Source organism: Theobroma umbraticum, unplaced genomic scaffold (genome assembly GCF_002168275.2).
Source record: "Theobroma umbraticum cultivar Fairchild unplaced genomic scaffold, ASM216827v3 scaffold_30.0, whole genome shotgun sequence".
Lineage (NCBI taxonomy): Eukaryota > Viridiplantae > Streptophyta > Magnoliopsida > Malvales > Malvaceae > Theobroma > Theobroma umbraticum.
The window spans coordinates 1148043-1162087 of NW_018397254.1; the positions used below are offsets into that span (position 1 = coordinate 1148043).

General features: G+C 37.7%; 3 protein-coding genes and 1 non-coding gene across 5 annotated transcripts in view; all 4 read right to left on the reverse strand.

Annotated features, from left to right (window-relative positions):
• UGE2 (UDP-D-glucose/UDP-D-galactose 4-epimerase 2) overlaps window positions 1-3019 on the reverse strand; it is a 4203-nt gene extending 1184 nt beyond the window's left edge. The window contains exons 1-5 of the mRNA XM_021419483.2: window positions 2601-3019; window positions 1455-1504; window positions 1235-1370; window positions 811-912; window positions 387-614 (exon numbers count right to left, since the gene is read on the reverse strand). Coding sequence (XP_021275158.1) covers window positions 387-614; window positions 811-912; window positions 1235-1370; window positions 1455-1504; window positions 2601-2783 — 699 coding nt within the window. The 5' untranslated portion in view covers window positions 2784-3019. The remainder of the gene's footprint in view (window positions 1-386; window positions 615-810; window positions 913-1234; window positions 1371-1454; window positions 1505-2600) is intronic.
• A 1596-nt stretch (window positions 3020-4615) lies between these two features.
• LOC110425626 (Pentatricopeptide repeat (PPR) superfamily protein) lies at window positions 4616-10378 on the reverse strand. The gene is made up of 12 exons (XM_021440555.2): window positions 9756-10378; window positions 9504-9667; window positions 9313-9390; window positions 8799-8878; window positions 8223-8307; window positions 7467-7886; window positions 7037-7144; window positions 6264-6331; window positions 6004-6091; window positions 5835-5906; window positions 5700-5753; window positions 4616-5160 (listed from the first exon to the last, which is right to left on the reverse strand). The coding sequence occupies exons 1-12, from the start codon at window positions 10207-10209 to the stop codon at window positions 5080-5082; spliced, it is 1752 nt and encodes a 583-aa protein (XP_021296230.1). The 5' UTR covers window positions 10210-10378; the 3' UTR covers window positions 4616-5079.
• A 65-nt stretch (window positions 10379-10443) lies between these two features.
• TRNAA-CGC (transfer RNA alanine (anticodon CGC)) lies at window positions 10444-10516 on the reverse strand. The gene has a single exon. It is a non-coding gene; the product is annotated as a tRNA-Ala (tRNA).
• A 456-nt stretch (window positions 10517-10972) lies between these two features.
• LOC110422328 (uncharacterized) overlaps window positions 10973-14045 on the reverse strand; it is a 3814-nt gene continuing 741 nt past the window's right edge. Inside the window, exons 2-7 of one of the 2 annotated variants that reach the window (XM_021436208.2) lie at window positions 13894-13960; window positions 13748-13806; window positions 13572-13661; window positions 13330-13469; window positions 11748-11802; window positions 10973-11500 (exon numbers count right to left, since the gene is read on the reverse strand). In XM_021436208.2, the coding sequence (XP_021291883.1) occupies window positions 11282-11500; window positions 11748-11802; window positions 13330-13469; window positions 13572-13661; window positions 13748-13806; window positions 13894-13960 (630 nt within the window). In that variant the 3' untranslated portion in view covers window positions 10973-11281. Of the gene's footprint in view, window positions 11501-11747; window positions 11806-13329; window positions 13470-13571; window positions 13662-13747; window positions 13807-13893; window positions 13961-14045 lie in introns of both variants that reach the window. The other variant, XM_021436200.2, reaches the window with a different exon arrangement.

Below are 14045 nucleotides of genomic sequence, written 5' to 3' on the forward strand. Positions count from 1 at the left end.
AAAAGGAGCCAGAGCTTCATTGGGGGTGGCCTAGCATGTTAGATGGAAGAAAGGATTTGCTTAAAGAATGATGTGGCAAGTGGTAAATGGCATCAATATCCAGCGTTAAGGAGTATAGAATAAGTATAGAGGGAATCCAAGAAGATATTAGGAGTTTAAAGGTATCAAGCTTAATTGAGAAAAAAAGTTATAACTGGAAGCTGGATAATTCAAAATTATATAGAGTCAAAAACGGATTTCACTATCTGAAACCAATTCTTAAATATGAAAAAGACAAGACCCAATAGGAATCTAACATCATGTTATACTGACAAAAACTTTAGCCTACTGGATAGATTATATTTCAAAAAGATCCATAAAGTTGGCAACTATAAATCAAAACTTACCCCAGTACCATCCTTTGTTGAATAATCATTTCCAAACACTGTCAATGCTGGTCGCCTGCCAACAGCAACTTGTTGCACAAAAGGCATGAGATTGTTTGGAATACCACGGGGGTCTTCCCCTATATGGCCACTAGGATGTGCACCAACCGGATTAAAATATCTTAGAAGTATGATCTTCCATTCAGAATCAGAATTGCGGATATCACGACAGATCTCTTCAATGAAAAGCTGAAAGACCAACCATGTCAGTAATGATTAGATGACACTATGGGAGAATGAGTTAATGGACAAATGTCTAAGTACTCATAAGAGATCCCTCAACAAAACCAGCGAAAGTATACTGACCATTAACAGTTCTTTCTTTATCCATACTGTTTCTCTGAGTTGCTAAGGAGTATGCAGTTACAAAAGGCTCAGTACATACCTTGGTTCGCCCATATGGATTCACTGCAGCCAGGGGGAACTCTTCTGTACATGGAACCTCCTTTGGCCAGCCATAAACAGTAGCAGATGATGAAAATACAAGCTGAAATGTAATAAATTAGAAGAATGGTCAAGTTCTAAACTCAAAAATGACAATCCAATTCACAACTAATCGAATTATACAAATTCAAAATCTAATTCTAGATTCAAAAGGGTCATACTTAGTGATGATCACTCTGAAGTTACACTAATGTCTATGAACTTAATCTTAGAATTGATCCAGAAGAAAACATAACCCTAGTTTTAATGATTTCCTTATAGTTGAAAAGCAACAAAAGGCCAGAAACCGCATTTTTGTTCTTTTTGCAATAAACAAAGTTATGTAGCTGCAGAACATATCACATAAGGAAGGGAGAGAGAGGTACATTTTTACATCCATGGGCAGCCATTAGTTCCAACAGGGTGATTGTTCCAATGAGATTGTTGTCATAATAGAGCAGTGGTTTCTGTACACTTTCACCAACTGCTTTTAGCCCAGCAAAGTGAATCACAGCATCAAACCTGCAACATAATCATGTAATAACCTTAGAGATTGAGCAAGAGGAAAAAGCGAAAGAAAAACTACATATTGATTCCTAACAGTACTTTGTTTTAGCAAAAAGTTTTTCGAGTGCTGGTCTATCCCGAAGGTCCACCTGCAGTTGAAAGCAGAGGTTCGAATATTAGGACCATCAAAAGATTTATATTCATAACAAATCATGGGCATGTAAACAATACTTTAATGATATAATATTATTACAATAATTCAACAGCACATGATTGATTATGATTATTGGCCAAAATCAGACAAATATACATTTGATTCTTAAAAGGAAGCAAAAAAAAAAAAAACAAAGAGATCCTTGAAGTGCAAGTTTCCAGATAAAAAGTTCACAAATCTTAGTACCCAAAAAGGTAAAAAAATCCTAAAATAGCAAAAACAATTTACTTCCCCCTAAAACCCAGTATAAGTTAATGACAATAGAAAAATTAAAGTGTAAACTTTTAAATGTTATCCCAAAAGCAATTTATAACTGATACAGCCTACTAGTGAAATAGATCCAAACATTCCCAACCAAAAGAAAGCTTCAATAAATTAAAAAAAAAGAAGAAAAAAAGGCTTTTTTTTATAAAAAAATTTAAGGAATCTTCACCTGACAACTCAGTAACTCTGTTAAATCAAATTATGTAGCTCACTAAACTGATCAATTTCAACAATAAAAGGCATAACTTTTTCCATGTGCATTTGAAACAATCTCCGATAAAAAATTTTTAGAAGCAATTATAACTTCTAAATTACCATCGTAGTTCAATGGAAACAGAGCCAAAAGTAAATGGATTCACTAAGTCCTGCAGCAATCAAAACTAAAGCTTTTAAAAAAAGCATGTGAAAACAAAATAGAAACTGGAAAGTGAAATGTCGTTTACTGTAGGCAATTATTTCACCCATTTTTCGCCTTCAAAAAAAAACAAAGCATTCAACATCATACCGCCTAAGTTTTACAACGCACCGTGTTGACAGCTATAGCAATTCAATTATCAACTAAGCCTAAATATAAATCAAATTTAAACCAAATAGACTCCAAATTAACTACGAAAACATAAAATTAAATAAGCCTTACTTCTCTGGCACCCAACTCAGCAATCTCTCATTAAAATAATTACAAAATTACACCTCCAGACATATTTTCTTTTCTTTTTCTCGGAAAAGAATAAAAAATGAAAATCGGTGAGTTCAACCGTTCAACGAACCTGGTGAAAGGAAAGATTTTTGCCGAATTCACCGGCGAGTTCTTTGACTCTTTTAATAGCAACCTCCGAGGAATTATCTAGATTATCAACAACCACCGCTCTGTAGCCGCCTAACAGCAACTGCAACACGGTGTGGCTCCCAATATAACCGGCTCCACCGGTCACCAGAATGTTCTTCGACATGATGGATCCAATTAAGAAAAAAAACAGAGAAAAATAACCGAAGACAAAACCAGAGAGTGGAAAGAAACCGAGAGCAGAGCGTTACGTATGTAAAGGCTTTCTTGTTTTTCCTTTGAATTAAAGGAGAGAAAAGAGGGGGAATTTATACTGGAAGGGACGAGAATTGGAAAGAAAAAGGAGAGAGCAAAAGATAGAGGAAGGAGATAGGAAATGAAACAAAAGGAGAAGATTTTGTTTACGTTTCTGACTGAGGAGAGAAAAAGAGCTTAGAGGATCGGCCACGTGTAGAGATTTTTTCTACTTTTGAAGTCCAAGGTGTCTACAGGTTACGTGGCAGTTTCAGATCGGTTTGGACCAAACTAACCTTCTGGTACTTTATTTTTTGTCCCCGTTGGGAGAGGGATATTCTCGGGGTTTTCGTACTCTCTCAATTATTTTTATATTATTTTTTCCAGAAAAATCGGTGAATTTATTGACCTTTTTTCTATTACTGGGAGGACTAGAAAAGAAAGAGTTCAATGGGACGTAATCAGAAGTCAGAACGGAACAAAGAAATTAGTAAATTACCATACTAATTCGTAATTAATTAATAAGCATTAATAACCAAATGAATTTGCAGTCCAGGATATGAAATTCTGCTAATTTACATATTTAACCCAAACAGCAATCTCTTTTAAATTCTCGAACATATGGATTGTATTGAAAGCTGTTCCTTATTTTAAAGGAGAGATTAGTGGTATGATACTTCTTTTTCGTAAATGTACCAATGAGAATTGCATGAATAAATTGCATTATCATGTGATAGGGCGGTGGTAGAAATTAAGACACAATATTGGAAGTGGTCCACGGTGATGAAATATTGTAAATATATAGCTTTAATATGCTAATTCCGTTAAAATCCTCATTGTGTCATAAACTCGCAATCAGTTCCTGTGGTGGGAAAGTGCAATCCGGCATCAATGATACCTTTGAAAAGCCGGTAATAAAACCATTTATGATGAACAAGGAAAGGAAAATGTTTCTGTGAATCACGACAAGGATGCTTCAGGGCAAGTGATTGAAAGGGCATTAAATTTCCGTATTTAATGTTTCATAAATTGGGAATATCCTAGTTTGTCTATATGGGGAAAAAAAGGGGGAATTCTAATTCCCAATCATGTAATTTCGTTGACCCAATTCATGGCAGAGAATAAATTCTGTGGGGCTTTGGCCATCTTTTGCCAAAACTTTGAGAATCTTGTTGTTTTTATAATTGCCTTTTGGCGAGAGGAAAGATAAGATACGGAAGTGCAATAGGTTCGTGAATGCCCCGGAAATGAGCCAGAGTCCTAGGAAGAACCAGGAAAAAAGGAATCATTAGGGGCAATGACAAAGGCACAGGAAATATCTTAAAGAGGAAGGGTTTTTTCCCAAGTCTTAAGAGTTTAGACTTTTAAGTCACTTAATCACGTAAAATATGGACAGCACGAGGTTGCATGTTACTTTTTATCTTATAAATAAATATATTCTCAAATTCCTAACTTTTGCATGCAAAAGCTATTGCCATCTGCAGCTTCCTGGTTCCATGCATCCAAAGGAGAAAAGGAAAAAGTAAACAGAAGAAGCAAACAAGGAAAAGAAGAAAGCAATTGGTGTTGAGATTGCACCTAACCTAGTTGGATTTGGTTTCGTGTCACCTAGAGGTAAGGGGCACTTGGTTAATTTGGTGGCGACTGGTTGTTGATAGGCCAACAGCACGAAGATGGACGTGAAACCCAATTCATTTTTAACTTCTTTTGAATCTAACAGTCGGGGCGAATAGAAAAATTTAAATGCCACCAAGAATCAATGAATGAAAAAGATAAGAGAAGATACATAACTTTTTCAACCCCAATTTTCAATTATAGAAGAAATTATTATGATTTGATGCTTTTTCGGTTTTAGAATACACAAATTAGCTGCAAAATTTACAAGTGCCCTGCCAGGATCAATTACATATACAAGAATCTGCGGTCGGAACCAAGCTATCCAGCAAGTTGTTGGAATGGCGTTTTGCTGTGACTAAGGCAGGTAGCCAAGTGCCAAGGTTCCGTTGTTCACCTTCTCCTACATCCGATCCAGCATATAGATTGAAATGCTTCGGAAGTTATATGGATCATTGTCAGACACTTGATCTCCAACATCGATGGCCCGATTTTCGAGTGATCCAACCGAAGAGGAATGTCCTTGGGCAAAAAGAAAATGATGCTGCCACCAGATTGATGCTTAACCATGCTAACTGAGTGTTACTTGAATCAAATGATTACTAACTAGATATCTAAATCTGTTCGGTTGGTATGGATTGGGAACTAAGTAATTTTTCTGCCTCATCATTTGCTTCAGCTTGGAGTTTCCATTTCTGCATAAACATGTTAGAAGAAATTAAGAGGGGGGAAGAAACTAAACAAGAGTCAAACCACACCATGTGTTTCAAATCCATGGTAGATACTAGGCCAGCAAGAAGAGAAATGGCATGCCAAGGGTCATAGTAGAAACAAGCAGCTGGGCGGTATAGAACCAGAAAGTGAAAGTTGCATCCGATCATCGGTTCATCCTACCTGTAGGCTGTAGGCTAAGAAAATAAAATACTAAGGGCCTTTGTAAGGAGTTGAATTGAGTTTTTATACTTGCTAAGACCTTCATACGTTCTCTTGGCAAGTAAAACCTTGTCTTTTTGTCCAGTTCCCAGACTTCTGAATTTTTTATATTAGATATTTTCAAGAGTTTGGGACAACCAATTTCAATCACAGTGTTGTGGGATGTCCCAAAACACAGAGCTATGTCTAAATCCACAAACTTTTTATCAGGGGGAGGGTGGCCAGGGGGGGTGAGAGGCGGGGGAGGTGGATGAGGGGGTTATAAGTAAAAAGAAAATTGCTTTGAGAGATAGAAACATGCCTCCTCAAGACCCTCCAGCTCCATCATTTGTTGTATCTGTTCAGCGATAGTTTCCTACAGAAAAAATCACTTAATTTAATCATCAAATGAGCCAGGTAAATGCAGAGAAAAAGTATAGAGACTAGTTGTGCTCACTGCATTGCTTGCTGCTTCAGCGGCTAGAACATCAGAGTCCATTTCTACCTCAATTTCAATCATTGAAGAGATCTGACAAATAAACAATACCACATATATCAACCTGATGCATTTCATAAGAATAAACAGGAAAGAAGACTTGTTAAGGTTTTATGGTAGAAAGACATACTCTTGCATAACTATCAATGAGTTCAATCCTTCCCCTTAGAGAATTCTCCAAGCCTTCTCGCACCCGTTTGATTCTACTTCTCCGGGCACTGGAAACAGAAAACAAAGAAAACATTGTTTCACCCCACTGAAAATGAAGCAAGTGACCTTGAGGCTTGAGCAATATTAAAACACATGACAGCCAAGAGAAAGATATTCATCTTAAGAGCAGAAGGCATAATAATCAAAACAGGAGTAATAAGAATGCTTAGAGATTTTCACCGATAAGAAGGTTCTCCTACAGCAAAAATTTTGTTCTCCAATTGGCACATGCGAGCCAACATCCAAACCTACACATGACGAACAAGCTTCTTGATTAAAACTTCAAAACACCCTAGGATGAAGTGACATCGAAAACAACTATGGCTAATGAATGATTGAGGAATACGATTTATCTACCATATACATATTTTTTTTAAAAAAAAAAAGTGAGTTGACAAAATATACATTCTTTCAACTTATATCTAGAAGATTAAGACTTCATCCAGTCAAGCTCATATGTCAACACCAATACACAATATGAAAGTTCCCATGAGAAAATTCACAGGTAGCAAACAATAAATTTTGAAGTTTCAAGTTCAAAATCACACGTACTTAGTTTTTTAAAAAGCCAATCTTCAAATACACATTTGCAGAAGCAGGAGGTAAACCGAGTACGTAATCTTCATTGACTGTCATATAAGACTCAACTTCACGTATCAAATTTCATGACTGTCTTTGCAGATGCTCATTTCAATTTGCTTAACAGGAAAAAGACATTTACATTAATCTGAATTACATCCTGAATTCTGTCATTTCCTATGCAAGATTTCAAAATAGTAAAAATTTCAAATTAACAAGATTCTGCTTCCGGACTGCCAGGATAGGAGAAACTATGATTTCCATTCCAAGCACCTTAGGGCCAAAGTTGAAACTCAGGCACCAAGTGTCCCAAGTGAAGGACCTAACTAGGAAAATAGTTAACTATATTACAGTTGCAATTCACAAGACCATACCTCTTTTTCAGCAGCTCCTTTTAGGTCCCTGATGCGAGACTGCAGTATGTCGTACTGTGATAAAAGTTGCTGCTTGATAGCAGTTGTTTCCACGGATCTTTGAGGAAGCTGTCACCATCAATAAATAATGAGTATGCATTTATTCTCTCTGAGAAAATTCCTGAACGGCTTCCATAGAAATAGCCGAATCAGATTGCGGAGCTGAACTACATATCCTGATTGCTATGAATAACAAATAATACCTAAAATCACTGAAGTATGCTATCAAGCAATAATTAGCATTTAAAACAGAAAAGTGGGAACTTAGTGCTGTGAAAAACTTGAAATTAAATGATAGCCTTAAAAAAGGGTTGGAATCTTGATGATAATAGGGTTCAAAGGTTTTACAAGCAGAATGCTAGAACTAAAGCAAGCCAGGATAATAGCTTACCAGATTCAATTGGGGAAAAATCACAGCATTTAAAGTTGCTCCAACAGCAAGTGATCCTACAGCAGCAACTGAAAGCAATTGTGGCAAGCTTGGGTCTATTATTCCTGAGGCAGCATCTCCAGCAGCCAGAACAGAGAGAATTGGAATGAGAAAGGCAGGATTAAGTAAGGACAAGTTTCTATCTTTTGCAGGGGCTCTTAATAATTGTGATTCCCGGCCATCTTTGTGGTTTGTCAGGCACATTGGTTCTCCAGGGTAGAGGTTAGGGGCCTTTGGACTAAACTTGAAGGGTCCAACTTCTCTATAAACATTTGAAGGAGCAGCACAAGCAATGGTTACCCTTTCTCCTTCTTGTGCTGGGAGATCAACTGTTTCAGTTGCAAACCTGTGCGTACGGGCGACACCAGAAGGAGTTTGTACCTGAAATGAGGATGAGGATAGAACTGATTAAAAAAGGTTTGGAGGGGCTGAGTACATAAACCAAGAATTTGCAGCTTAAATTAAAAGATTTGTGAAGAAAGCCACTGACAGTAATAAATCATATAAAGAGCATTCAGGTTTTGGTTTCAATGATGAGAATAAAACTCCGAAGATCCTGTCACATATTGGATCACTAGATTCACTGATGAAATAAAAAAGATTGCAAGTAGCATTTTGAATGATCATAATTTGACACAAGAACCAAGTTTTGAATCCAAAAGATCAAATTGTCGAATAAGAGAAGCAGAATGACTCAACAAGGTCAGAAATTCATACCACAATAGAGTGAACAGCAGCAGGAATGCTTTGCTTCAGTATCTGCAGAGATTTTAGCCCCCTTTTCCATGCTGGAATCTCCATGCTGCGTTCGGCAGGAGGAGTTCCTTAGAAAAAGTGAATATCCCAGCATCAACACCATACACGTATATATTGTGTTATCAACATTAAAACCAAAATAAAGAAAATATTGCTAAAGTCTTTCAATTTCAACTGATAAATGTAGTGCATTCGTAATTGCTTATGCAACATAAGTTATGGCAAGTTAAAAAGATTCAACCACAGTGGTCCAGTAAAATACTTGATCCTAGTATTCTTTTATGAATAAAGCAATGTGTCATTTTCAAGGTATTTTGGAAGTGTCTTAAAATTCGCAAGTTAAGATATGGACACACTATATATTAATTCAGCAAATCATGTCTGTAGTCAACCATACTTAAATTAAAAACCATGGCTGGTAACTCACTTAGTTAAGGAAAACAAGTTTAAAAGACATGAGTAAAGCAAAATGAGTTTACATCACCTGGAGAAAAGGCAAACATCCTAGAAAAGTAAAGCATACAGAAATAAACCAACCTGATTTCCTCTGAGTCAACACTAACTATGTTGCCAGAAACAAGCTCATACTTGTATCGGCATTTGGCACAACATACAATCTGCAGAAATGCATAGAAATAGATAGTAAAATCTTAGGTAAAATATGCATGAATTCTGGCTTGAGCATCGACAATTTATGCAAAAAATTCCATAGAGGTGCAGAAACACAGGTTGAAAATTCAGGCTACCTGAGGATAAAAGCTTGTTCTCTTACAAGCAGAAATTCAGAAAGAGGATATTTTGGAAACAAGAACAGAACGTTGAATTTTTGCAGTAATCAATCTATTGGGCAAGTAAAAATGTATTCTTCATTTTTTCTTCTCTGGTTCACACCATAATCATGCAGTTGGCATGTGTACATAAAAGTTCAATATTATGCAACTGCAACCTAGATTTTGTAGCTGCGTTAGCACTCTTAACAAACTTTCCAATCCTGGAAGTAGTAAGTACTGAATGGGCAATAAACCAGTACCAAAAACTTCAATGTATATACCTGAATTCCAAGTTGTGGTTGAGCAACACCAACAGCTATGGTACAAATGGGACATCTTACAACCTTTCCAAAAGGAACCTATCGAAAGATTAAAGAAAAAACCAAAAAGACCCAGAAGGTTTTTTCAATCAGAGTTATCAAAAGGAACATCTTTTATAAGTAAATAGAAAGAACAAAGTTAGCATTTATACCTCCTCACCAGGAGAAACTCCTATTCGGCAAATATCATCGATCATTCTAAGAGCATCAGAGACCCTTAACGATACTGCCAAGCCCTGAACTAATGCAGTGTAGATACTGACATCGGGTCTTGACCATTTCCATCTATCAACAAATGGCCCATTCTCACTTACGCCTATCACCAAAAACACTCAATAACCAAAACAGAAAGACAATGTTTTTCGTGATTTAAAGTTAAATAAGAAAAAAGAAAAGAAGTAAACCTGTGTCGAAACTGGAACGCATGGCGTAGAAAACAGACAAAGCCAAGTCAGCATTGTTACGATCAAGCGCAGCGTTTATTATCAAACGACAATCAGAGCCACTCACAACGCCGCCATATCGTTGTTCACTGCTTTCACTCTGACTCTGAGCGATCATTTCCATTGCTTCGTCCGCATCTTTAGTAGCCGAGACTCTGCTCAGTAGCTCCTCGTTTAAAACGGAGGTTTCCTCCTCTTCAAGGACGCCGTTTGATTGGGTGTTTTTAAATGAAGCTCTGGGTTTGAAAGGTTTGTTAGTTTTGAGAGAAGAGAGGGAATTGGTGCGTAAAAGGAGAGACAAAAGAGTAACGTTGCTGTTGCTGCTGCTGTTGTTTGGAGAATGTTCGGGCAGTTTTGTGAAGATTGGAGGAGAAAAGCGAGACAGCGAAGATGAAGAAGCTATGTTCAGAGTCATTTTATTTTCCCCTTTGCCCTTACAAATCTTAGAACCAGAACTAGAGTGTTTTCTTTAAAAAAAAAATAAACTAACTTTTTGTTTTTCTCACTTTGGATGAAGGATGAAGATGATGAGGAACGAGAGGTTCAAAGGACACACGGAAATAGTGTTTTTTTTAAGGGATAAGCGTCATTCCCTTTGAACGGTGACCACCTACAAGATAGGAAAAAGGCCGCATTAAAAATACTGAATTGGAGGTGCGGGGAATCGAACCCCGTACCTCTCGCATGCGAAGCGAGCGCTCTACCATATGAGCTACACCCCCTAACTGCTGGCTTGCTGTCATACTAAAAGTCACTGCAATTTACTCCACCACATCTTGCCCAAAACAAACACCGAACGGATTTGGCATCGGATAAAGAAGACACCATTTGCTCAATCACTAGGTCGATGCAATACAAATATACGGACACAAGAAATTATATTCCTCGATGGCCTCTCTAGGTGGGCACTGTTAAACACCGTTTACTGAGAGACCTAGGACTAGCAATAAATCACCTCTCTAAGCACTAGCACAATAGCCTTTTCCCCACGAGATATCATGATCACATGAGCTCGGTAGAAGCAGAGATACTTGTTTTCCACTCTGCATATTTTAAATCAGCGTATCACATTTCAGTTATAGTTGGGGGGCCAGGCTAAGTGTACGCTGCCGCCTGGACAGGTTCCACGATCCATCCATTTGTTAACTTCTTAACAAGCCCCGTGGGTTAGAAGATGATTTTTCTGGAATGAATGTTTCATTGCCTAAAAACACCATTACATTTCCCCAAGTGCTCAAAAGGCACAGTTCCAAGAACCAATAGCAATTGAAAGAAAACCACTATACATCGCTAGTTCAGCAGAACCTAAAAAGTACAACTGAATTGTCACATTCTCACATAAAAAGCTAGAAGAGCAAGTTGATAGCAAATGTTGAAAACAAGACGCCAATATAAAGCATGCTCAGCTTAGCATCCACATAGTAGGCAGAAATGACAGGATAGAAGAGGGCTCTACACTTCTCCTTAAGCGATACATCTCGCACACATCAGTTGCCAAACCGGCCCCTTCCCCAAGGCATTCTTTGCCGGCCACCACCATTGCGTTGTGCAGTATTGTTCTGACGTGACAACACCCTCATTCGCTGTTCCTTCATATTGGCAAACAGCGAATCCAGCGTTTGAGGCCTTTGCTTAGTTGCTACATTTCCTTGCTGCTCCTGCTGCTGCTGCTGTTGCTGCTGCTGCTGCTGATGATGATGATGTGGCTATAAAGATGAAAATTGCTCACTAGCCATCAACCCGGTATAACAAACGCAACAAGCAATTCATATAAATGACTACTTGGGGATTGACAAGAGATCCCCAATCTAATTGAAATTGTACACAATTAATGTGCAAAGCCAAGTTGTTAAAATGGCACCAATTTAAGAAACAATCTATGTCCCAACTCAGGAAAGGGAAAACATTACAAAGCCAACCAACCATATAACTTCCTTTGAAATAAGAGAATACCTTGGCAGCAAAGCCTCCATTTACAGCCCTCCTTTGGACAGGTGGTGCTCCAATCCTGCACCCAGAAGTGAAAGCCATGAATGCTTAACTGAAACAGTACAAAACAATCAGAGAGGTAAGTCCAACAAGAGACAAGCTTTCATCCAACATGCCGGCAACCGGTACTATAGCATTGAGACTTGGGAATCTTACCATCATAGGAAGACTATATTTATTTCCAATAAACAGAAAGATAAGACAAACCATCTGTAATATAACTCCTTTCTATTCCAAAAAGCTTTCCAATTCAACAACATAATTGGGAGTCTAAACCAAACGCTGGAAATGATTTGCTATCACAAAAAACAGAGTGAAAGCCCTCCCCTGCAGGAGCAGAACTGGGGAAAACCACAAAGGTGAATTCTCCAAACTGTCGGACAAGCAGCAAACTTCCATTCGAGCAACCTCCAAGCCCATCTTGGAAAAAAAATCAACACATCTCGTAGATGCCATGAAGGGTGCGAAAGAGATGTCAAATTCACATCTAAACAACTAGGTAAAATCAACTTAGCCCTTTCAACATTCCCCAACCCAGTATTCTTCATGCTTGGTTAGTTAGAGCTCAAAGACTTCAATATGGCGCCAGAGGCAGCAATCTGTTCTCTTCGCCAAACTTATCCATTTTAGTTTGAGTATCATTGTGTCAATCAATCCATGTTCCTTAAAACATGATAAGACCCAGCCATAAATTTAGCAGGTAAGAGAAATCCTAGAAATGATGAGTAAAAATAAGTATCAACAGTCAACTGGAAAAAAGGGCTAGTTAGATAAACCACACGCCTCCAGACTAGTTAAAACTAGTAGTGTACATTGAAGGATATGCAACCTCTCATAAGCTCCCAATAACTAAATTCATCAAAGAATCTGAAGTGGCCAAAACTACTTGATGAAGAACATCGAAACCAATGGAATGACGGAGCAGATAGAAACACATAGTCCATTAGCGTATCCACAAACTACCCAACTGACATCTCTAGACAGGTGAAGAGTTCGTCCAATCAGGTAACAAGCCACCTACACAAAATCTTTGCACGCACCCATACAGCTCTTGCACATTGCAAACATCAAAACACAGTGTCATGTAGTCCTAAATCCACCTCCTTCAAACATGATAACAACAATCAACAACTTGCTACTCAAATACTTCAATATCCAACCCAAAAGGCAGAAAACTGATTCCAAATTAGGCATGCCCATGAAAAAAATGAAATAACCACAGACACGAAGCTTATGCTACAAGCATGGTATTTTGGGTAGTATGAACAATAAAAAGCCAATACTTCAAGATAATCCCAAATTTGGCCACTTTTCCACAAGAAACCTAATCAAATATTTGGGAGTTCCACATAATATGCAACTTGAAATAAGTTTAACCAGGACCACATTGCAGAGGTCATCAATATTGTAGAAGATCCATGTTTTACCTGCTGCAATGATTCAACGATAAGATGGGCAGTTGTTATAAACATAACTATTCCAGCTATTAGAAATCAAAGCTGCTTGCATAAAGTAACAATATGAGCTAAGCTCAAAATCCTTATACCTTGGTTTATTCATATTAGCCACCCTGCTACCATTAAAAGCTCTAACCCGAATTGGGGCAATTGCAGCCCTACGTGCAGCCTCAGCTGCCAAAGGGAATCGGTTCCCCTGGAAATTTGACCTTCTTTGCGCTAGAACCCCCTGATTAACACACATGGAGCAGACAGGATAAAAAATTTGACATCAATGTTTGCACCCAGAACATATATAAATTTATCAACAACAGCAATAAAAATCACACACCTGTCTAAGAGAGGACCGTGAGTCCATATACTGTCGCACCTTCAAAGCCTTCTCTTTTGCAGCATTATTCACAGGTTTCTGACTTTTAATCTAATGGTAGAGAAAAAACATATTAGAATATCAACTACAACATGTGAAATAATAAAAATGTGTTTCTAGAGTAAAAAAATTCTTACTGGAGCCCTTTGCTGCTTCTTGGCTTTAGTTGAATTCTTTGACATTTTAATTATATCATCTAAGTTCATAGAAAATAACACTAATCAATAAACAATTTTCCCCAAAAGAAAAGAACTTCAAAAGGCACAAACAGCTAATAGCTCACCCAACGTCATATCCATTTTCTTTTCTGTGAGCGCAATTGCTTCACTTGTAAGTGGTTTAGCCGCCATCTGACAAAGTAAACAATTAATTCCAAACAGTACATGGAGAAATTCGAAACAAGGTAAAAGAAAAGAATATCTTTAAAAAAAAAAA